This window comes from Drosophila mauritiana, chromosome 2R (assembly GCF_004382145.1).
Source record: "Drosophila mauritiana strain mau12 chromosome 2R, ASM438214v1, whole genome shotgun sequence".
In the NCBI taxonomy this organism is placed as follows: Eukaryota; Metazoa; Arthropoda; class Insecta; order Diptera; family Drosophilidae; genus Drosophila; species Drosophila mauritiana.
The window spans coordinates 8,854,819-8,877,904 of NC_046668.1; the positions used below are offsets into that span (position 1 = coordinate 8,854,819).

General features: G+C 43.5%; 3 protein-coding genes across 14 annotated transcripts in view; 2 read left to right on the forward strand and 1 right to left on the reverse strand.

The window, feature by feature from the left end:
• Positions 1-23,086, reverse strand: part of LOC117136100 (potassium channel subfamily T member 2) — a 95,333-nt gene that overhangs the window by 37,913 nt on the left and 34,334 nt on the right. For 8 of the 12 annotated variants that reach the window (XM_033296792.1, XM_033296791.1, XM_033296785.1 and 5 more), the window contains exon 1: positions 4,552-4,676. The exons of 3 other annotated variants lie outside the window; for them this stretch is intronic. In XM_033296792.1, the coding sequence (XP_033152683.1) occupies positions 4,552-4,656 (105 nt within the window). In that variant the 5' untranslated portion in view covers positions 4,657-4,676. Of the gene's footprint in view, positions 1-4,551; positions 4,681-23,086 lie in introns of those variants that run through there. One more of the 12 variants, XM_033296795.1, reaches the window with a different exon arrangement.
• On the forward strand, positions 511-1,202 carry LOC117136106. Its single transcript, XM_033296803.1, has 2 exons — positions 511-589; positions 642-1,202. Exons 1-2 carry the CDS (start codon positions 517-519, stop codon positions 1,028-1,030), a joined length of 462 nt encoding a protein of 153 aa, XP_033152694.1. The 5' UTR covers positions 511-516; the 3' UTR covers positions 1,031-1,202.
• LOC117136102 lies at positions 2,503-3,740 on the forward strand. Its single transcript, XM_033296799.1, has 2 exons — positions 2,503-3,429; positions 3,582-3,740. The coding sequence occupies exons 1-2, from the start codon at positions 2,503-2,505 to the stop codon at positions 3,738-3,740; spliced, it is 1,086 nt and encodes a 361-aa protein (XP_033152690.1).

Sequence of the window (23,086 nt, forward strand, 5' to 3'; positions counted from 1 at the left end):
AATTTTTTAAATGCATATGTATACATCTAACCTATTGGGCTTTTTCTTTAAAAAGTAATTTAAAGCAGCAAATATTTGAATGTCCGACCAGCTGCACATGTAATCCCAAAAATTTATTTCACTTGAAAATGACGGCCATCCAAGGCAATTTGTGAATGGGGAAGGCATGGGGATGAACAAAGCAAAAGCAAAAGTAAGTTCCTCCTCATAAATGAGTGTTCATTCATCATTAAAGCGTTTTGTACGAGTATGTCCTTATTAGACCTAATGGAGTTTAACACTGCCCATTTAGCTATGCACATGGCAATGCAATTAAACTGAAATACAACCATAACTCCACTGCTTTAAGTTTTAAATACTTCAAAGAAAATCAAACTCTGTTTTTTATGCTGAATTGTGTTCTTTATGGAAGCTAACTAACTATTTGCCACACTTGAGAAACCGTGTTATTAAAAAGCTAGACCAATTGCAATTTTACAGGCATTATAAGAGCATCACAGTGCTCTTGAGTTAGCTATGAGAAATACAGCATGTGTGTTTTTGTTTCTAACTTTATTAATTATTGTGCGATCTCTCAAAAAAGATCCTGGTGAGTTCCACTTATTCGCTGGTTTAAGGTTGTACATTACTTCCAATTTCAGGTGTAAACTACTGCACTTTGGGCGTGGTGCTAATAAAGCATCGAATGATGTGCTCACCGTTGCGCTCACTTTGGGTCCTTAGAAAAGATAAATGTGTAGAGGCTCTTCATTGTATGGATGGATATTCGAAAAAAGAGTGCCGAGATAATTGCCTTAAACAGCCAAAGAAAAAAAAGAAAGTCATATTGAGTACGCCAACAAAACCCCAAATAAAAACGAAAGAAATTCAAAAAACCATAGCCAGTTGTGCAACAACAGAGGTGGGAATTAAAACAACTACTGAGCATTATGAGACACCTGGAGAAGAATTTGCACCAACTACCAGAGAAACTAGGAGACCTAAACGCACTCGAAGAACGAGACAGTTTGCCATTAAACAGATTTGTTAACAAAGATAATTAACAAATGAACCAAATTATTGTAACCACAAGGGAAAAACTATAGGAAGGGTAAAGCAAATTGATATCCTCCTGATCCATATTTGTTTAATGCATATTTAATACCTACTAATAACTAAAAGCCATTTTTGCGTTAAGCCTATAATTGCTTATTTCCCTTTAATTGAAGAAGACCCTCCTAATTGGGATTATTTATGAAGCGTTTTAGTGCGGAGCCCATAAGCTTTCCGAAATTAGCAAATCATTTAAATAACATAAAATCCCTATCAGCTCGAGGACAGCCCTCAGTTTTACTCCCCCAAAAGGAATTTTCACGTCCGTGGGAATATCGCCCTAAAAAAAAGTGAAGGGCAAAGGCGAACAATATACGATATTTTCGCAAAGGAGAACAATACCGATGCAGGAACCGAAAAAACCGAAGGGAAAGCAATAATCATTAGGCCAACAAAGGCCTCTCCCTCTCCGAGGGATTGAGGTTGGCCAGGCTGGCTGTCCCATCGGGTTGAGTGCGTTGTCAAGCGCTGACCAGGCTAAAAAAGATGGAAAAAGGAAGAGCAGGGGCTTTCGCAGGGGCAAAATGCCAAAATAAACACTTGTCGCTGGTGAAATTTGGAACGGTGGTGGCTTAGGTGGCTTACGTTCTCCCAACCACAAAAGCGAATATTTTCCAGCTCAGCACGCGTTTAGGCGCTGGTGCGTGCCTTTAGTCCTGGACACCATTAGCCTGGTGAGTGGGAGGTGCACTTGTGTATGAGAAACGGGCAAGGAAGGACCCACAGACTGATGGCAGACAGGATACAATCTTTTCACGGTCTTTGGCACGGCCTGACTTGCCCCAACGCAGGGATACGTAATAAAAATGTAGACAATTTTTACGACACTGTCCGAACAACACAAGTGGACATTCCGCTTTTATTTCTTCATTAAAAAGCAGTATTGATTGCCCAGCAGGAGGTCGTGGAGGCGGAGCATCCGAGGAGTGCCCCCAAGGACCTTTTTACATCCATACTTTTATTATAGTTTGCCACACAAAAGGTCTTTGTCAGTGGCGTTATTGGGCTTTCACGGGCTCCGCCACTCTGTATTTGATTTATCCATATTGAAAACCATATCTGTCGTTGCCCTTTCATCTTTTGTATGCCATTGCAAAAGGTATTTCCAATGCGTCTGTCGTTTTGTCACTCGACACAAGTGCATATTTAAAGCAACACAATTTTGATTGATTGGTCAACGTTTTCAGCATAAACTTTGCATGACTTTGATGTCACGTAATTGATTACCCATGTCCTGCCAAATGACCGATAATGCGGGAGTAATTTTTCAACGCCGACAAACAACTCCCCGATGACCCGTTTATCGCTCCCCTAGTGATGAATGACCAAACTATAAATACTGGCCTAATTGGCCTGACCCAAAGGCCTATAAAATAGGCCGTGAAACAAATGCAGCTTGCAGTCTTCAGGATGGGCGTAACCAGCTCGCAATTGTGCAGTTTGCTTACAAAGTTTACGGCGCTCAATGGACTAAACACCTACTATTTCGATCCCAAGACGAATGCGTTCAGGGGCTCCTGGAAGCTCAAGATATACTGCGCTATCCATCATGCCCTCTGTGTGCTGGCTCTGGCACACATGTCCTATAGCACCCTTAGTAATATGCGAGTGAGTGTGACTGTTCTGACAATTGGTGGCACCATGGCCTGCTGTGTGAAGTCCTGCTGGGAAAAGGCGCAGGGCATTCGAAAATTGGCCCGCGGACTTGTCAACATGGAGCAGAAGTATTTCGCTGGGAGACCCAACGGGCTGCTCTTGAAGTTCCGATACTACATGAAAATTACTTTTTGTTCGATAACCCTGCTGCGTATCCATTTGATCCAACCGATCTACATGAGGCGACTGCTACCCTCGCAGTTTTATCTAAATATGGGAGCGTATTGGCTACTCTACAACATGCTTTTGGCCGCTGCGCTGGGCTTCTACTTTCTGCTGTGGGAAATGTGTCGCATTCAAAAGCTCATAAATGATCAAATGACGCTCATTTTGGCCAGGTCGGGCCAGAGAAATCGTCTGGCAAAGATGCAGCACTGCCTGAGACTCTACTCCAAGCTTCTACTGCTTTGTGACCAGTTCAATAGCCAGCTTGGACATGTTGCGATTTGGGTTTTGGCCTGCAAGAGCTGGTTCCAGATCACCTATGGCTACGAGATATACCAGATGGTGGCTGCCCCAAAGTCAATTGATTTGAGTACGTCGATGAGAGTGTTTGTAATTTTCAGCTACATTCTGGATGCCATGAACCTATTCGTTGGAACAGATATTTCTGAGCTGTTCAGTACTTTCAGAGCGGACTCTCGACGCATTTTGAGGGAGACAAGTCGCTTGGATCGTTTGGTGAGTAACTAGTCTTCTAAACTAATGCCACCAAAGGATATGGTACCGAAGTCTCGACTGAAATTAAAATCTTCTACTGATAGGGCTTGCTTCCAACTAAGCTCATTCTTGATTAGAGCTCCCTAAACTTCCCCTTTGAACTCCGATTGCAGCTCTCCATGTTCGCCTTGAAGTTGGCCCTCCATCCCCAGCGGGTCGTCTTACTCAACGTGTTTACCTTTGACCGAAAGCTGACTCTAACGCTGCTGGCCAAGTCGACGTTGTACACAATATGCTGGCTGCAAAGCGACTACAACAAACTCAAGGCGTAGACACCATTCAAGGCATATCCTGGGCACCCAAGAGTTTATTATCCCACGCACTCGAGTTTGTCTGGACTGCGGGCACAAAGCAAAAGCCAAGGCACATGCACAACTTAAAGCAATACAAACATTTACATACACATATGTTCTCAGCAAATATATAATGGAAAAATCAACGACAATGCATCCAAATCCAAAGCCACGAGCCTGAGGTAATGTGCACGATGACTATTGGTTTGATGATGATGACGATGATGATGAGGTGAATTGGCTAAGTTGCACAATGGTTTATAAAAGAAGTAAGAATGGAAAAAGCTATTCGAATTGCAAATACCCATCGCTAAGCTGAAATTTAATTGTTTTTTCCTACATTTTTAGTAAATATTAGAATGCATGATCATGTGTCTTTTCAATTTCCAAAAGAAGGCGTATGTTGCGTAAATGGGTTACAGGACTTGGTAAGCACACACACGACTGTTAAATGTTGTTTTGCAAATATTTAATTAAAATATAAATGTTGTATAAAGCTGCTTCCTGCTTCGGGCAAAGTCTGCGCTTCAGTAGGAAGCTAGTTACCCATTGCAGGGTATTTTTCTCGACATTCTGCGACAACAAAGGACTTCTTCCTTACTTTGTGACCGTGTACTGCTTTCATGTCATTGTGCATGTGTTGCCAAAGAGTGAGCATTTTAATTTGATTTGCCATGAATGAAAGCCAACGGAAGGTGCGGTGTGAAAATGGTCGAGCAAATAAAAGTGAGAATCGAAAACGGGAATGGATGCTGAGGAGCGGGAAAATCAAAGGATAAACAAAACTTACATGTGGAAACCAATTAGGTAACTTGTAGTTACGAATGCTAGTTAAACGGCTGCAGTTGTGGTTATTATTGTTATCACTGTTGTCGTTGCTGCTGCCACTGGGCATTTGCTCTAAGTTGCTGCTGCTCATCTTGCGGAAGGAGAAGCACTCTCGCAGGATGGCCAGTATGGCTATATCGTGCTAGGAACTCTTTACACACAGGCAAGGACACAGACAGATCACATAAATGCATTGGGAACACCGATAGACAGATCTACATAAAGCACAGCAAGGAAAGCTCCCAGAAAGGATTGTTGGTGTGTTGCGGTTGGGTTACATCTGGTTATCTGGTTATCAGTTACCTGAAAGCGGTCTCTGTAACTTGCCCGATCTAAATGCTTTTTCTCGACACTAGTGTATATGGGGTTGGATAATATAAATAGGTTGAATATGTTTATAGCACAGTCTACAGTTTACACGTTCAGTTACACAGTACACACGAGAATTGACAGCAAATTCGAGTTGGTTTTGCCTCCTTCCGCTCTTATTTGACTAGTTTAAAGCTTTTACCAAGTTTGTATTCCGTTCTGGTCATATGTACACTTAAAAGTTAGGCTAAATATAAATATTCCTATGTAGAACCGTATAATCGATACTGTTTGGTCTCCGGTTTGTTTACAAGCACAAGTCTCACATTGATTTTTTTACAGCTTAGGGAATATGCGCGTTTTGGTCCGCTCAGTTGGATTAGGTATTTGTTTATTTGCTAGTTAGTTATATGTAAGTTTATTTGGTCAGTTGCTGGTCGAAAATGTAAATATTTAAAGCTTCTCTCCTTGGACTCCAGTTGATATTTATTGTGTTATCCATTCGTGCTGCAAGAGAGAAATAAACATGGATGCTGCGGGCAGGAAAAACTATTGCTGGTCCGCATCGACTCAAGTGTGCTGGGAACGACTGAACATTTTTGAGCCAAACGAAATTATGGCCAAGATATCTTGCAAATAATAAAGGGAAAGGAGTCTGAAGAGCAGAAAAGCAGGACAGCAGAGCAGCAGAACAGCAGCCAAGAAAGGACACCCGTTGAGAGGAGAGTCAGTCGGCCATTTGCTAAGTTCAAATGCGTGCCAGGCAGCAATTTTGCCATCTTTTGTGCCACTTAGCCCGGACCACTCGCCATTTGCCATTTACCATTTACCATTCACCATTCACCATTTGCTATTTTCCATTCTCCATTGGCCACTTGTCCCCGCTTTGGCAGCAGCCACAATAATTTAATTCTGCAAACTCTGTGCTGATTTAATTTAACCATTCTATCAGCAAAGTTTAATGCCCAAATATGGGATAAGCATGTATAACACGTTTAATTAATTCATTTTGACCAGAGTCAAGCGCTTAATCTGCTGCAAACGACCGGTTGTTCAGCTGCCCGCTGCCTAAATATAGAAGCATACTACCCCAAACCGAAAATCAATATGTGCTACACTGAAAATTGCTCATACGCCAGGTGTGCGCTGGCGACATTTAAGGTAACGAAATTTCTTCGATTATTAGTTTTGTTGCAGTTGCAAGTGACAAAAACGCGACATCAAGTCACCTCGCACACACATGCAACACGAGACTCTGCTTTGTCCCCATTTTGGAAATTGAATTTATGGCCAACACACACACACACACACAACAACAGCTGCTGCCTCGACAGTTTACACATTTCCCATATACGGCATGTAAGGCAAAGTTTTATACTTGGACCACTATCCCCCGACCAACCCGAAGAGCCAAGGAACTTTCCCCATCAGCTCTGAGCGAACAAGTTTATCTCGGGGCTTCTGCTCCTGGCTGATGTGGCTACGATTTTTTATGCCAAAAGTTCAAAGCAATTTTTAAAGATCAGAATGCCAAACGGAGACGCAGAGGACCAAAGGACCAAAGGACCTAAGGACCAGTTGAAGCCGGCTAGGGACCAAGGACCAATGTCGAAGCAGAAGCCACAGAGAAATCATTTCATTTCAATTTATTTTCCCATTTCCATTGTTTTCACTGGTAGTTACCACTGTTTTTGTTGTTGTTGCCCCTCAAATCGGAATTTGTTTTGCCGTGTTGGCATTTTCACACCGCAAAGCCACATGGGTGGGCAATTTTCCAACAGAACTCAGAAATTACACGACATTATTCTGGTGAATTACACGTATTTGTCTCTATGGATGTTTGTGCTGCTGTGAGTAATTACAGACTTGGATTTTACTTTGAATATTTTCTTTTTAAGCCCGACAAGATATAAACACAGAGAAAACACCAATGAAGTGTCTCTAATTGGATTAAGTGAGTTCAAAAAAGTTGTGGCATCAAAGTGAACTACGACAAAACAATTTTAAATATGTATACGCAAGAATTAACTGGGATATGAAACAAGTTATATTATTTTAAAAAGTTAATTTGATTTATGTTAAGTCTTCTGGTTTTAGGTATCAGTCCCCAGGAGTTTATTGTTCACATTTTGTTTACCTAACGACTAGAATGAGTTTTCCGCAAACAAATCCCTGGCTTTACTTAGCTTTTGACCCATAAATTGTGACACTATTTTCCGCGCTGCAAAAAGGTTGAGCTCATTAATCACAAGGGCTTCCGGCCCTTGACACAAAAATATGCCAGATAAACCACACAGCGAACTTAGCAATGCTCTTTTTAAAGATGCTAATACTACTAATACATTTTATAATTTATAGTAGTAGGCAGCAACATAAAAAAATATTGTGGGCTCTCTTGCATATCATTCATTTGGAAAAGGAGATATTAAAAAAGTGTAGGTCGCACAAAATAATTATGGTAAGCTAGTCCTTATGATCACACAAAATTATGCTAAAGAAGCTGAAAAATAAATAATAAAAACTTGGCCTTTGGGCACGTGGGCAATTATGAAAACCTCACCAACGTAAAAACTATTCTGTGGGTGTTTGTCAGCGGAAATTAATGCCTTCTGAGCGGGACGCACCACTTCTCGGCCAAAAGAAATGACCAAGGCAGCGTGAAAGGCGAATGGCGCCACTTACTTTAATTGCTGCCACGTTGCCGTGGTCCTCCGCCCTGCGTCCTGGCGGCCAAATACACAAAGGAGCCAGAGCCAGGGCCAGGACCTGAGCTGGAGCTCCTCGAGTAATTAAAGCACCAGAGCGCACCGCATCCATTGCAACAATGCGACCGGCACGGTGTTGAGTTGGCCAAAACCAAAATGCCCCTGCATTGTGTTGCCTGACTGGCACTTAACGCTTTCGGTTGCGAAATTTTCGACACTCAATTGGGCACATTAACTGACACTGAAGGGCGCCCAAAGAAGGCCCTATTGATTGCCAGGCAATCTCCACCCCTTTGTCGCCCTTTGACTTGGCTCATAATTGGCTTGGCACTGGCCAAGTGCCTGCTGACCGTTTTGCAACAGGGCCATTTAGCTCCAGTTGCGTTAGTTGAGTTACTTTTATACGAGTTGCCACCGCACTGGGGCCCGGACCATGCTCCCCGTGGGAAGGGGGCAAATGGAAAGCTTATGAATGTTTAAACAACTCTCAATTGCGAGAAAAGTTTTCAATTTTTGTTGTAACTTTTACTCGCTCGCCATGGCAATGCATTAACAAACTTTAATTAATATGTGCGAGTGAAGAGTGCAGGAATATCGATTCGATTTGAATGTTGCCAGCTTGTCTGAAAGTTTTCACTTAAAATGGTCCCCCAAGCAACAAGTTTTCCCTTTCCCCAAAACAGGGCCAATGTGACTTCGTTAAATACTGAACGAAATGATAATAGGTTTTCAGTGTTGTTTATTAAATAAATAAACCCATTTAAAGATAATGGAAAGCGCCTTCGAAAGCGGTAATTGAAAGAAGTTCAGTACTATTACTGTTGGCGGCAGTCCAAATAGTGACGAAACTCTCGGGTAGAGTTTCTATATGTGCAAAACTCTTTAATGTGAAACTTATTTTTACATAGTCCTGCTATTAGATATCAAAACCGGCTGCTGTACGAATAAATCCTTTGTCAACCACAAACTTCTAGAGAACTACACTGGAAAGATATCCAGTTCAGCATCTCATCACATTCTTGCCCGTTTTTGTTACATTGTGAATGTATTTTTTTTTCGATGTTTGATGTTTGATTTTCCCATTGATAAGCTACAGTGGTACAGCATCACAGGACGGTATACGATTACAGCTGAGTGTCTATCCCTTATACTTTGGCAGCACTTTGCTGCTACATCTTGCTCACTTTGCATACGTTTGTCAAATCCAATCGAAACCCATTTTGCCCGACACAGCGGAGCTGCTGGAATTCGAGACTCCCCGGGAATATCTAACGAAACCAACTAACGCAGGGCAGGAAACCCTGCTGCAGTTGGCCGATTAGCAAACAAGATGGTGTGGAGCAGAGTGCGACTTACTCCTGTAAAAAATGCAACGCGTTGCCTGGCATCGGTAAAAAATGTGTCACCAAGGGATAGAGCAAGGGTCCTTTGCCTGAACGAGGATGCAGTCTAGCTGTATGGCAGTACAGGACAGGGAGCACTTACCCCGTTACTCGTATTCGACCAACGTTCGCTGGGAAAACGCAAAATGACTTTAAATTGAGAAATCGCTTTGTGTACGCTCTGTTCGGTTCGATTCCGCTGTGTTGTCGGTACGTGCCACTTGAATGCCACTCCAAAGGGCAGGGGCACAAATGAAGTTATGCAGTGTTTTCATTGATTTCCTCTGCACAGGCCAATGAAGACTGTCCTTGGTGGCGCCCAACGTGGGGCATACACGTAAGTTCTTACGGGCGCCCAATGCGAGTCATGCTGCTGGTGTACTTACTGGCGCCCAACGTGGGGCATTCCAGAGTGTACTCACTGAAATTAAACGCGCCAAAATGGGAGGCAGCAACACCTTTAACTGCAGCACACTTAAGGGGCAAAAATCAAGCTAAAGCCCTGCCTGTCTACTAGAAATGCCTTCTGCACTCCGGCTGAGTGACTTGCTGCTCTCGACATGCAGCGCAAATGAGTTGGCTAATGTGACAGGGAGCGAGGAAGGCCAAAATTCGGACAAAAGCCGGGCGAAAAATGTGGCCGTGACAGGTATGAGCTGGTTTTATGGCTGATTTGGCCGCTGGCAAGTGCATTCGCCACACGTCAGTTGGCAAATGCGTTGTGCACATTACTCATATGGGCCATAAACAATTTAAAGGCATGCATTAAAGACCGCGCTCTGTGCCACTGCCACCACTTCCTGTGAGCGCAAAAACATTCAGCTCATTAAATATTGAACACGAATTTATGACCAACTGGAAAATACGCAGAAACAGAGATAGAGAGATACCGAAAAGGCATATAGAGTGAAAAGAAGGCAAATTGCAATTTAAATTTCGTCCTGTGAGTTCGCAGAGCTCCCTACTCCCCCCGGAGAAGCTGGGCTCATTATTATTACGCAATTTGAATTTTCTGGAATGCATAAAAAATCACCCAGAAGAACATCGGAGCTTGGTTATTAATAAAGTATGCCCGATTCGTCCCTAGGTGAATTCCAAGAAAGTGCTAAATTCAATCAGCGGCAAATTAAATTTCCCTCTAGGTTAGAGCCCGAAAATCCCTGTCCATGTAATAAATTCAATTTATTTTCGCCTGCCTTTTGTTTTGACTGGCCGTGCGAACTGGAACACTTACAATTAATATTAATTTTCGCTTCGTCCGCAATATTTAATGCAAAAGTTTTGTGCACGTCAATTCGCATCAGGTCAGAAGCGGCCACATAATTGTCACTTAAAAGCTTTCACATGCTCTTTCTTTTTTACTTATTTATCTTGCTTTTCTGTCTCAATTATCTACCTGTCAGTTAGCATTACCAGGTGAGAGCCACAATCAATTTGAGAGCAGTAATCGGGCAAATTGTCTGAAAGTTTCCTCGCCTTTCGGCATAGAAAGGATTCGGTTCGAAAACATGTCAGTCAAATGCAATAACTAAGGTGTTTTAACTATATAATTATGACGTCGTCGTGTAGTTTAAAATGAAGCAATCAAGTGCTAAATGAAATATAAACAGAGTTTTTGCAGATCAATCAGCTGGAACAAAAATCAAGTGAGTCGCAAATAATTAAAACTTTGTTCACTGTTGGCAGTTTCTAAAATTTTACTCATTACAAAATAAGCTTTACCCGACATTAATTTTGTCATCTGTCAAAATTCCTAATTAAGTTATAGTGGAAAGTAGTATAATATAGATAATATCACTACTTTTCCGACGGATTTTATATGGCTTTTCTTATTGTTCTACAGCCTACCTACACTAAGCTGCTACATATTCTTCGAAAGCCTAAACTTTGTATCATTAATTTTCATTAAATATGGAGCACTCAGCGCTGTAACTGAATCAGCTCAAATGGATTGAAATTCCATTTAATCAGGATTTTCAGCGAAGCTTTCTATTTAAGATTCCCCGAATTGCGAAAGCCTTCGAACTAAATAACCGGCTAACTAGATGGACCATCAGCTGGTCCCTCGTCGTACCTGAGGCCAATTAGCAAACCTTTCCAATTACAATTCTCAACTTTTGCCTACTCTATTACCAACGCAGCGTATGATTTACCAGACGGCTGCAGTTCGTAGTGAAAACTCACTGTTCCGAGCTAAAATTAATAATTAACTAGAAGGGGTTGGGTGCAAATTTACGCACTTTGCACGTCACAGGAGCAGCTGTGACCGCAGGAGCTGCCCGCAAAATGCCTTTTGCTTGTAATTTATAATTGTTATTAATTTTTGCCAATTTGCATGATGATGATGATGATCAATGAATTACAGCGCCGGCTCTCCGGCTCTCCAGCTTGTGTTGATTAAAAACTTTCCGAGCGACAAAATCGATGAGGAAATTAAGTAAACAATCAATTTGCGTCGGCCAGAAATGAATGAATGAATTCCGCCTTAGTCGCTAAGCAAACACTAGCCCCCCTGCCCCCTTTTCCAGGATCCCCTCGGTGGGCCACCCCTGGTTTTGGTATTTACGGCTATAATGAAAGTTGTTTCTGTCCCTTCATACAAGCAAAATACATTTGCCTTTGTTGGGGCGACTCGAATAAGGTAATTCATTTGGTCGCTGGTGCTGTCCTGCTGTTTCTGCTAATAAAACACGTCTTGCACTGCGAGAATTATGATTATGAACTTGGCCCAAAGGCCATAACTTTCTTGGTTAGCCGCGCGGTTTCTTCGAGTGTACACATCCCATAGCAGTGTTTGAACAGCCTGTTGCTGTTAATACAATAAAATGGCAAACTCATCGCACTCAGCGAGGCCTAAAATATTGTTGTGGAGCCACCCCCCGGCCCACCCATCTGCATTTATTGGCAATTGTCAACAGTCATTATGTGGGCCAAAAGTTTGCCATCCCGTCTAAATATAAAATTTCATCGCTGCACGTGTCAAACAAATAAAGTGGCAAGTTTACAGGAAAAATAGTTGCGCCAAAGTTGGAATAAATTTCTGAAAACTTTGCTTAAATAAATAATGAGCAAAAGGCTGTTGGCGCGTAAGTCAGGTGCTTACTTCCGCAATTTAACGCAGTGTTCGTATTATTGTTTTCTTTTCCAGAAATTATTTGGCAGGAATTTTTAATGATTTGAATATTTGCCAAGGAATGTGACAAGATTATGTAGTTTAAGCCACTCAGATGCTTAAAAGTATGCTACAAAATATATTGAATATTAGAATACGTTAAATTCGTTATTAATTAATGTGTAAATAAATTTGTAATAATTATATTTTCTTTTTTAGCTACAGACACCATGAGTTGGTTTTAAAGATTCTTAACGGAGTTAGCTCCCGCGTTTTGATGCATAATGTGAGCAAATTGGATTTGTACAATTAAATCCCCTTTTCCGGCTAAAGTCCGTGTGAATCGCAACAGCCTGGGATGGTGGCGACTAATAATTATTCATGCATAAATTACAAAAATAAATTGTTGACACGAGCCACATGCCTGGGGCGGCAACTCTCGGCCTACATCTTGGCTGTCAACATGTGGCTCGGAGCGTTTAAGCCAACTTTAGGTGGCACAGCCGCTAAGGCGACTGAAGCTTGTTTTAGAGCTCGTGTAAATAAATTAAGCGGCTTAGAATTGCATGTGTAGGCTGTCGTGGCTTCTTGTTTGCCGTTTGTCGCGCTTTTTGTAATTAAAACACTTGAGGAGCCTCTGAAAGGCGTTGCTCCACGTACGAGTGCGATTCCCTCTAATGGAGCCATTTGTTGTGCTAAAGGGCAATTTTGTAACAAGTGGACTTAAATTAGTAGGACAAACTATGCTGGTAATTACTTTAACAGAGTGTCCCACTTTCCCTCGCTTAAAGTTGCTGATAAAGCCGTATTAAAATCCATTTTACGGATACGTCCATCTCGTCCACGTCCTTTGCCCAAACTCAGCAATATACGTATGTACATGTTGTAAGAGCTTTGCCCTGAAAGATGAAGAGTGCCTGGCGACTCTTTTGCATAAATTATGCAGTTGCGCATATCGATGGCATTTTTAATTGAACCAGCCAGCACCACCTCAAACCATTGAAAGGGGCGTAAAAAATAGACTACTGAGTAGCGCCAGTTCGTAAAACGGCGGAAATTTAATTAAATCAATGTGTTGATTTAATTGAAATGCGGTGTCGGTGACAGTGGCCATCTTAATGCACGCTTCGCCGGGCAATGCAATTAATTTGCATGAAAATGCACCTTGCAAACTGTCACAGCTCGATGGGCGATCAATAATGCTCGGTATCCTAAGAAGCCTGAGCACATTTGTGAGTGAGTTCGCGAAAGGACTCGCCCGCACATCCTGTCAAATATACACAGAACTTGCAAGTTGGCTGCGCCTTTTAGGCACTTCGACATAAATTTTTAATGTCTGACACACCATTATTTTTGGCAGATTCTCTCTTTAAATAATTCAACTTTTTTATCTTCGAACTCATAAATTCTATAGATATTTAAACAAGACAAAGAACAAGTTTGAAAATATAACTCTTTGACCATGGTCAGTAGCCATCAATCAATGAAGGAAAAATGGAAAAAACAATTTTAGTTTTCCGCTCTGCATTGTCTAGCAGTTTTTCCGTGAATTCCATTTGTTGTAAACCATTAATCCGAAAGTCAGACTGCTATATGCAATAGTAAAATATGAACCGACTGCGCGTTGACAGGCTGTCCATCAAACTGTCCTGATTCGGTGAAAAGGTTCGTGTCTAACAATACGCACCTGACAAAGTGGATAAAGTGAAATTAGTTTTCGCGGTAATAAACTTATGGACAAGTCCAGAATACTGGCACATATAGCAAATAGTGACCCCCCAAGTCACTAACAGTGAAATAATAGTGAAACGATAACATTTTCATTCAAAAATACAAAGTTAAGTTACTCGAACTGGGGCTCCGCTGCCCAGCTGCCACGCGATCGCACAAACAGCTGTTTGCGAGCTTAAAGCTTTCCCAGGGTTCAAGTTTTGGCTAGAACCCTGGTGATTTGGTGCACACTACAATATGAACCCTTTAAATGAAACCGCTGCGGCTGATGAATCGTTGGATACTGCGTTTCTCCCGAGCCCCCAATGTGCTGCCCCGCAGCGCTTTCAAAAAATAAAGCGAAAGTCTCGTGCTTCTCCGGAGACTGAAAGGAAAAAACCAAAACAAAGCATCGGCAAACAAGGGGAAAACCCTTCGACTACAGAACCTAGATATGGCGGCAATTCAAACCGATTTGGTTTACTTGCGCATCTCACAGCCGACAAACAAGTAGGCAATGAAATTGACGATCTGTATGACCAGCCCAGTACCAGTCATCAAGCTGCTATTGCTGCCGCTAAGCGGGATGCAGCCTCCGCTGGTACCACTAGTTCAGTCAAAAAGGCGCAGTCCAAACCACCTCCTATAGTAATGGAGGGAGTGGACGACGTATGCCTGATGATGCAGAGCATTGAAAGCATAGTGGACCTAGAAAAGGTTGAGGCTAGGGCGTCAATGAGCGGTGTCCTAAGGCTTTACGCGGCTGACGCTAATACATTTCGCGCCATAGTGAACTGGCTCGAGAACGAAGAATATGAGTTCCACTGCTACCAGCTTAAAGAGGACAGGCCTTACAGGGTATGCGTGAAAGGCCTGCACCACAGTACGCTACATCACCAAATCAAGGATGAGCTGGAAAAGATCGGGCACAAGGTTCTCGATATTCATACACCGCTTAGGCGAAACGAACCGGGTACCTCAAAAGCGTCGCCAGTCAATATGTTCTTCCTAAATATTGCTGCTGCGGCAAACAATAAGGAGATCCTGGCGGTTAAGGCACTATGCCATATGAGAGTAGTTATTGAGCCTCTCCGCAAGCGTAACGCTATTGTCCAGTGCCATCGTTGTCAGCAGTTTGGCCACACAGCCAAATACTGCCGTAAGGCCCACATTTGTGTGAAATGTGCCGGCGAACACCCAGCCAAGGACTGTACCAGGCCACGCATCGAGCTGTGCACTTGCTACAACTGTGGCGGTCAGCATCCTGCAAACTATAAAGGTTGCAGCAAGCTACAAGCGTTCCTGCAGCGATCCAGACCCAGAAGTGGAGTGGCTGGAAGAACAGAAGTAAACGAGCGACCAACTTCACGGGGCTTAGCTGGAGGTAAGGAGATCCCCTCTTCTCGAGGCGGAATATCTTATGCAGATGTGGCTAGAGGGTCCATTCACCACAAGCAACCACTGAGCCTGATGCACCAACAACAGAAGCAACAGCAACAGCCCAATGATGGAAGTCCCAGTCGTCAAAGGAGCCGCAGCCGGACAAGGACGTCTAGGGGTACACTTCAGCGCTCGACGGATGCTAGCAGCAGCATTGAAGCCATCCTGCAGACGCTTAATGAAAACATTAATTCTTTGCGCTCGATTCAAGAGAAGCAGATGGAATTAATGATGATGATGGTGAAGCAACAGCAACAACAGTCACAGCAGCAGGGGCAGATTATCAATCTGCTCACTGCTCTCCAAGCGCGTCAAGCGCCATAATGATGCCGCTGCGCATCCTAGTGTGGAACGCCGACGGCGTATCCACGAAGTTGCCTGAAGTAGAGTGCTTCGTGCGACGTCACGAAATCGATGTATTGCTGCTCAGCGAGACACACTGCAAGGGGGCAGAGACGCCTAAGCTATTCGGATTTGTAGCCTACACTGCCAATGATCCGAGTGGTGGCAACGCCAAAGGCGGAGCAGCTATCTTAATCAAATCTAGCCTTGCCCACTTTCCGCTAACACCAATAGCCACTGCCAAGGTGCAACTTGCGCCGGCGGTTATTGAAACGGCACTTGGTCCTATAAGCTTTGGAGCGGTCTACTGCCCACCGAGATTTGCATGGACTACGGACGAGTTTAAGGACATTCTGGAAGAGTTCCAGACGAAGTTCATTGTTGCAGGCGATTGGAACGCGTCCCACTGGCTCTGGGGTGCGGGAAGGAGCAACCAAAGAGGCATTGCATTAGCGAATCTCGTCCTAAATTCGGAGGTGGACTCGCTAGCAACAGGAGGACCAACAAGATACCCGTACGGCAGTAGAGGCTCACCAGGATACATCGATTTTGCACTGACAAAGGGTGTGCTGGGCATCCACGCTAGCATAAGTGCGGTTGTTGAGCTTAGCTCCGACCACCTGCCTCTGGTAATTACGCTGGATGCGGGGGCAATATCCTACCCTAAGATGGAGCGGCTTATCACTAGGCGTAGTAACCTGGAGGTATTCCAATCGCAACTGGAGTCCACACTGCCCCTCAACACTGCCTTAAACTCTGGACAGGACGTTGATGATGCTATCGAACTGCTCACCAACAATATCAAGTCAGCAGCTAGATTGGCAACTCGCAGAATATCTCGGCAGCCCGCGGCAGATCGAATCCCAATACCCAGGGAGATCCTGCTGCTTATAGCTGAGAAGAGGCGCTTACGCACTAGGTGGATGAGGTCTCGGCACCCGTTGGACAAAACGGAATGGAATCGAGCGCTGAGTAGGCTCCGATGCGCGTTGGTGCTGCACAAAGCCGCATGGTTCGACGAAAGGCTTGCCAATACTGGAGTCGAAAGCGAAGCTACGCATTCGCTGTGGAAGGCCACGCGCGCAATCAAAAGGCGTTGCACGAGGAAGGCGCCTCTAGTCGATAGCAACGGGACATGGTGTCGGACCGACTTGGGACAAGCGGAGGTATTCGCTGCGCACCTCGCCGAGCGATTTCAACCATTCAAGCTTGCCAGCCTGCAACAGGTTGAAGAAACTCAGGACCAGCTGAACCAAGCGCTTCAAATGGATATGCCAATCACGCCGTTTGAACCCTGCGAGGTAGCCGAAGTCATTGTGCGCCAGAGTAACAACAAAGCACCTGGACATGACGTCATCTGCAACGCCACATTGAAGGCCCTGCCCAGACAAGCGATCCTCTACATAACGTTGGTTTTCAACGCTATTGTGAGGTTGCAATACTTCCCTTATCAGTGGAAGCTCGGGATAATCACCATGATCCACAAACCTGGCAAGCCGGAAAGGGAGCCCGCCTCCTACCGGCCGATCAGTCTCCTCCCTTCAATTTCGAAGGTGTTTGAGAGACTGATTGCTGTCCGGATTGTAAGGATTATGGAAGCCCAGGGGATTACCCCTGAGCACCAGTTCGGTTTCCGTGCTGGCCACTGTACTGTCGAGCAGCTCCATCGAGTCGTCGAGCAAATCCTGACGGCCTACGACAGTAAGGAATATTGTAACAGCCTCTTCTTGGACATTCGAGAAGCGTTTGATCGAGTGTGGCACATTGGACTCCAACTGAAAATCAAGCAGACGCTGCCTGCTCCATATTTTGGGCTGCTAAAATCGTACCTGGAAGGAAGGAGGTTCGCTGTGCGCTTTCATTCAGCAATTTCCACCGAGCACAACGTGGCAGCTGGTGTTCCACAAGGTAGTGTCCTCGGCCCCCTGCTCTACTGCCTGTATAGCCACGACATGCCGCAGCCGGATGTAAGCCTTTACGGGAAATCTATGTTGGCCACATTTGCCGATGACGTGTGCGTCACCTACAGGTCCCGATGCGAGCACGACGCAGCCGATGGTATCCAGGACTTTGCATACCGGTTCTCGGAATGGGCAAGACGTTGGAACATTGGCATCAATAGCAGTAAGTCCAACAACGTCTGCTTTACTTTAAAGCGGAGAACGCCACCGCCCGTCTACATCGAGGAAGCCCCCGTACCACAGCCGAACGCAGCAAAGTACCTTGGAGTGCTTCTGGATCGCAGACTCACATTTTCCAAGCATGTGACCGACATCAGAACGCGCCTACGTGCTAAGGTGGCGAAGCACTACTGGCTACTTTGTTCGCGCAGTAAATTGTCGCTATCCAACAAGCTGACAATTTACAAACAGATCTTAGCACCAAACTGGAAGTATGGGTGCCAAATCTGGGGCCTGGCATGTGACAGCCAAATCAAAAAGGCTATTCAAAATAAGGTAGCAAGACTTATCACCGGCTGCGAGTGGTTTGTTCGAAACACCACTCTGCACAGAGACCTAAAACTAGCAACGGTTTTCGACGAAATAAACCAGCACTCGAGCAGATACCATGACAGGCTGGAGCGCCACAGAAATCGGCTGGCCAGCGCTCTAAATAGATCTCGCCCACCAAGGAGGCTCAATAGAAGGCAACCGAGGGATCTCATTACCCGATCTCCTTTGACAAGGGTCCGCAGAAGCTGACGCTTATCTTAAATCCTATTTGTTATATGTGATTGTTATGTAATTCTAGTTAAATTACTGTAAATTTGAAAAAGCTAACTATAGTTAGCCGGCGAGCCCAAAATGGGCTGAATTAATAGATAAGAAGGACACAAAGGGGCTTCATGACTTCCCCGTATGCCTTAATAAATAAACTAATTAAAAAAAAAAAAAAAAAAAAAAACTGTCCTGTTCTTTCTTGGGCTGCAATGTGTCGAAGGGTTTGTTTGCTGTTTGTCTGAATGTTTGTTTGTTTGTTTGTTTGGTCCTTTGTTGCAGCAACAAGAACAAATAGAACAGCCCGGAAAGCGGGTCGAAACAGAACACTTCCCAGCCCCTCCAGCCGCCAACTATCTGTGATTGTCATGCACTTAGCCAGGCCTGACATAAGCCGACTCGTTCCCGTTCCGTCCCTGCTGGCTGGAAAAGCTGTCAGCTGTGAATTTACGATTTTAAAGCAGTGGGCGGGAAAATGGTCTTCGAGTGTAAAGCGTAATAAAAATCTTGATCCGTCGCCGTAGGAAATTTCAATGCATTTTACGCTTGGATAATTGATGAATACCATACCTCCTCGCCTGACTCTTTAAGCTTGCCCTTAAATGACTGCAAGTCATTCAGCTTCATTCTCCCGCTTCCCTCTCCACCGACCATATTTTTTTATTGCATCTGCATTGTCCTGTTGCCGTTGCTCGCTTAATATCCCTGGGCCAGGACGAAACGGAGAAAGCGGAGCAGGCGGCTAAGCCAGGCCAATATTTGACTTAAACAGAACTTTTTCCTGGCGAGAAGAGCAGTTGGCAGAAACTGCGGCAGCCCAGGGGTTCTTTACTTTTCGCACTCCGCCCAGAAGGACCTTCCCCATATCCTTGCCAGCCTGTTCTGTGCTGTTTTTCACACTAATAGAAAACAGCATGGAAAATCTGTATTAACCAGAAAAACTCTCTGGTAAATTTAAAATGAAACAAGTGCAATATATAATATCTTTTTGTTGATTAAATACATTTGTTTCTGGACTCTACGCCTATTTGTAATCAATGAAAAGCAGATATATTGTAATTTACAACATTTATTTTACTCCCTTTTCGATAAATATGCAATTGGAAAATATATCTATATAACTATATAGTTTTGTAGGCCCCAAACTGATTTGCTTTGTATGTAGTTTCAACTATATAGACATTATTTGTAGAAGAGCTTGCCAAGCGCATTCCTACATCAAATGAACTTTTGACCCAATGTGTTCTGCTGACGGCTTTAATGCGGTTAAGTGACCTGACCCAGCCACTTGTGCTGTTTTGGCATATTTTGACAGCAAATTGACCGACAAATACTAATGGCATGCGTATGCAATTTAGCGTTGGTTTAATTATTATCGCATTGCCAGGGAGGTTAGCCATGGATGAAATTGAACGCAATGCCCAGCGGAGTTCGCTTGCAAAAAAGTTAATGTAAACATATGGATTTTTATTCTAATGAATTCATAACCTTTAACTAGGACCTTTCAGCACTTTCCCGAATGAAGATTGACATGCGAGGCGTCCATTTCGCTGGCTTCCCTTGGGAGAACGAAGTCCAATCAGGAACACACACCTTCAGCGGCACACATTGTCAATCAGCAAATAACAATCTGACAAATGCAAATACCAGAAATTCAAATTGTATGTGACATAAATAATTCACACTGAACGGAGAGGACGCCACAGCCAGAAGGGTACTCGTGTATGTGAAAAATTCGGTTTCCGCCTTCAGCTTTCCCCGATTTTCCGCTAGATGATACAATTTAAATTTTAATTAAATGATAAAATGGAACGGAACGCAATCGTAACTTTAGCTGCGGGATTTCGTTTATTTTTCACGTTAAGTCGGGCATAAAGGAGCGCGTAAGTTGAGAACTTAAACCCCTTTCCGGGCTTTCGGCAGTTCACGTGACGCATACGCCCTGTGGTCCCCGGTGTGTATCCTTTGTGGGATTGTGTCACCTTACACTGTTTTCTTCGGCCCAATTTTCGTTCACTGACGTCAATCGATTGATTTTCGAGTGTGTTTTCCGTTTCGCTCCATTCTATCCCTAATTGCAGTTGACCAGCAGTCAGATACGACCGGCTCATCAATCGTATCATAGGCATTTATTATGCAGTAATTAATTGTCGGACTCCAGGAATCGGGACAGTCCTCATTTGAGGTCAAGGTTGGCCATTGGGACCCCAGTTCCCATGTGTCGACTCTATGCTTTATTCTCACACTCAATCTGAGCACCGGACATGTCGGCACTGGGTGTCATAGCCTCTTGTCTGCTGGCCCTTTGCCATCATAAATGCCCGGCATATCGTCACATATGTCATTTGTGGCCCCTTTATGACTGAGTTTTTACTGTCATTGATGAGGGCCCAGATAGTCAAAGAAGGCGGCATGATGTAAGCTACCTTGAACTCATGTTTAAATAATTTATTTAAGTAATTATGAAGTGTAGAGACAGGAATATAGTCAAGGTTGCAGCTTATGTTAATACAATTTTCCAAACAATGCTTTAAATGTATGCATGTTATAAATAAAGCCTATTTGTTTTATTTTTTCTGATTTCTATATCGGAAAAATCCCATTAGTACTTCCACAATGAAAACACAATTAGCTATCGAAAAACCCACAAAAAGTGTTTGCCAACCGCCTCGGCAATCTTCGAGCTTTAGTACCCAAAATGTCGAAAATGGCAATTTCACAAATCGGGAATTCCTCACTGACGATATTATTTTCCGAACTGCTTCGTCGATCCAGTAATTCATAATACCGGAACTCCATACCTGAAGTGCGTGATCCTGCAGAGCCAATGCGTAAATCGAATTCGGTTTCAAGACTAGGGAATATGTGAGTCCGCTGATCAAACGCAGTTCTGGGGAGCTGCAAAATGCCTTGTGAACGGAATGGCTTTGGAGAGCCCCGATAAGGCCCTCATTATAGATGAAAGTCTGATAAGCGTAGCTTGTATTAAACGAAACAATCATATTCATTAGTTCCTGGCTTTTAACAACCCAGATGTTCGTCAGAAACTTCAATAGAATGTCGGGATTCATCTGCTGTTTGATAGTCATGAAGTTCATGTGATTAAAAACCACGGTTATGTTACTGTCGCGCAGTTCCTGAAAGTTACTGATGTGCCGATATTGCGGATTCATGGACAGCAATGTGCTGGTCTGAGCGGCCATAATGCCAAATATGATCAGGCCTGTAAAACTCATCAGCATGGTGAACTGTCCCTTAACGAATCTAAGTCGATTGGAATTGGGAACAGACATTCTTAAAATGCAACATAGCACACGAAGGCTGAGCACCGTTTGCAGGAGGGGAATACGCCTTGGATTTCGCCGGATGCGATCGCTCATGGTTCTAAGAAGAAAATCTACTAGGTTTAGAAAAATGTAAAATCCGAAAAATATAATCGGCGCACGAAATGAATGAGCGGCGTGGAACCGTTCATAGGCCGACATCTCCTGTCCACAGGGCACTACGATGGACATTGATGCCATTCCAAGGAAGCAGTGAATCCTGCTGCCGCTCGAATGTCTCGAGTTTATCGTCTGCCCAGTTATGGCCAGATCTATATCTCCCCGAAGAGTCCTTTCGATGATTTCCATTTGGGACATATCTTCGCTTGGAGGACTGTCCAGTTGCAAAGTGATATTGTGCTGCTCGGCAAAATTTGTAATCAACTTCTATATATATCCAGTGTGTCGTTTTACATTCGTACTGGGATCCGTCCAGTAGAAACTTCGTGGTTCCACCAAGTGATCTAATGTCAAAGCAATTTTTCCATATAATTATGCCATAGAACTGGGAAAATATTAGATTTTCCAAGGGGCTTATCGAGTCTTTCGAACTGCGGCTGAGGAAATGGAAAAAAGCGCAAAAGTTGTAAGGTTCTTTCTATTAGCAAAATATTAAGAAACTTGTGCACATCTGCTTGTTTTGCCATATCTCCGAGAAACTTCTCCGTAGGCTCGAGCTCTAGCCAAATCACAACCCTGGCCTCTCGCATGTGATTTAAATTGGCAGCCAAGGATGAGAAAAGGAATATATCCTTCTCAGAATCCAAATAGAGCAGAGCCATGATTTCCTTATTGTAGTGGTTAACCAACTTAATTCCTTGAGTTTCATCCAAATGGATTATGGGCCAGGTTAACGGATATAGTCCTTGAAAAAGATTCTTTTTCTGATCGTGGCTTTGCATCATCAGAAGAGTGGTAATAGTTTGTTCCTGCTCCACTGCTTCCAGGAAACTTTGAAGGAACTCATATTGTTTCACAGTCACTGCTGAAGCACTTGCCAACAAGAAAAAAATCATTTGAGCTTCCCTCATGACTTCTGGATTAATTCTAGTGAACTAAAATCACTTGGAATTGTGCATTCCCATTTTAAAGTCATATCCGTGCATCTTTGCAATAATGCATTTTAAATCGGACGCCCATCTAAAAAGCTCTGCCAGCCTGTAATCAATTTAAACGCTACATATTCCATCTCAACTACGCAACCTGTAGGCTTTTCATTGAAATTATTATTAATACAATTGTGCAATTATCACAGTGAAGATAGATAAGACAGGTATACGCTCTTGGCAACCCCCCTTTAAAATGACTGCTTTATATTTGAGAATTGAACACACGGTGCTTTTTTGATTAGCACATACAACAACAACATACAACTTTTTATTACGTTAAGAAAGCTTTGTAAGCGAACTAAGCATTTAAAATTGCAATTTGATTATGATATATAATATTTTAGTTTT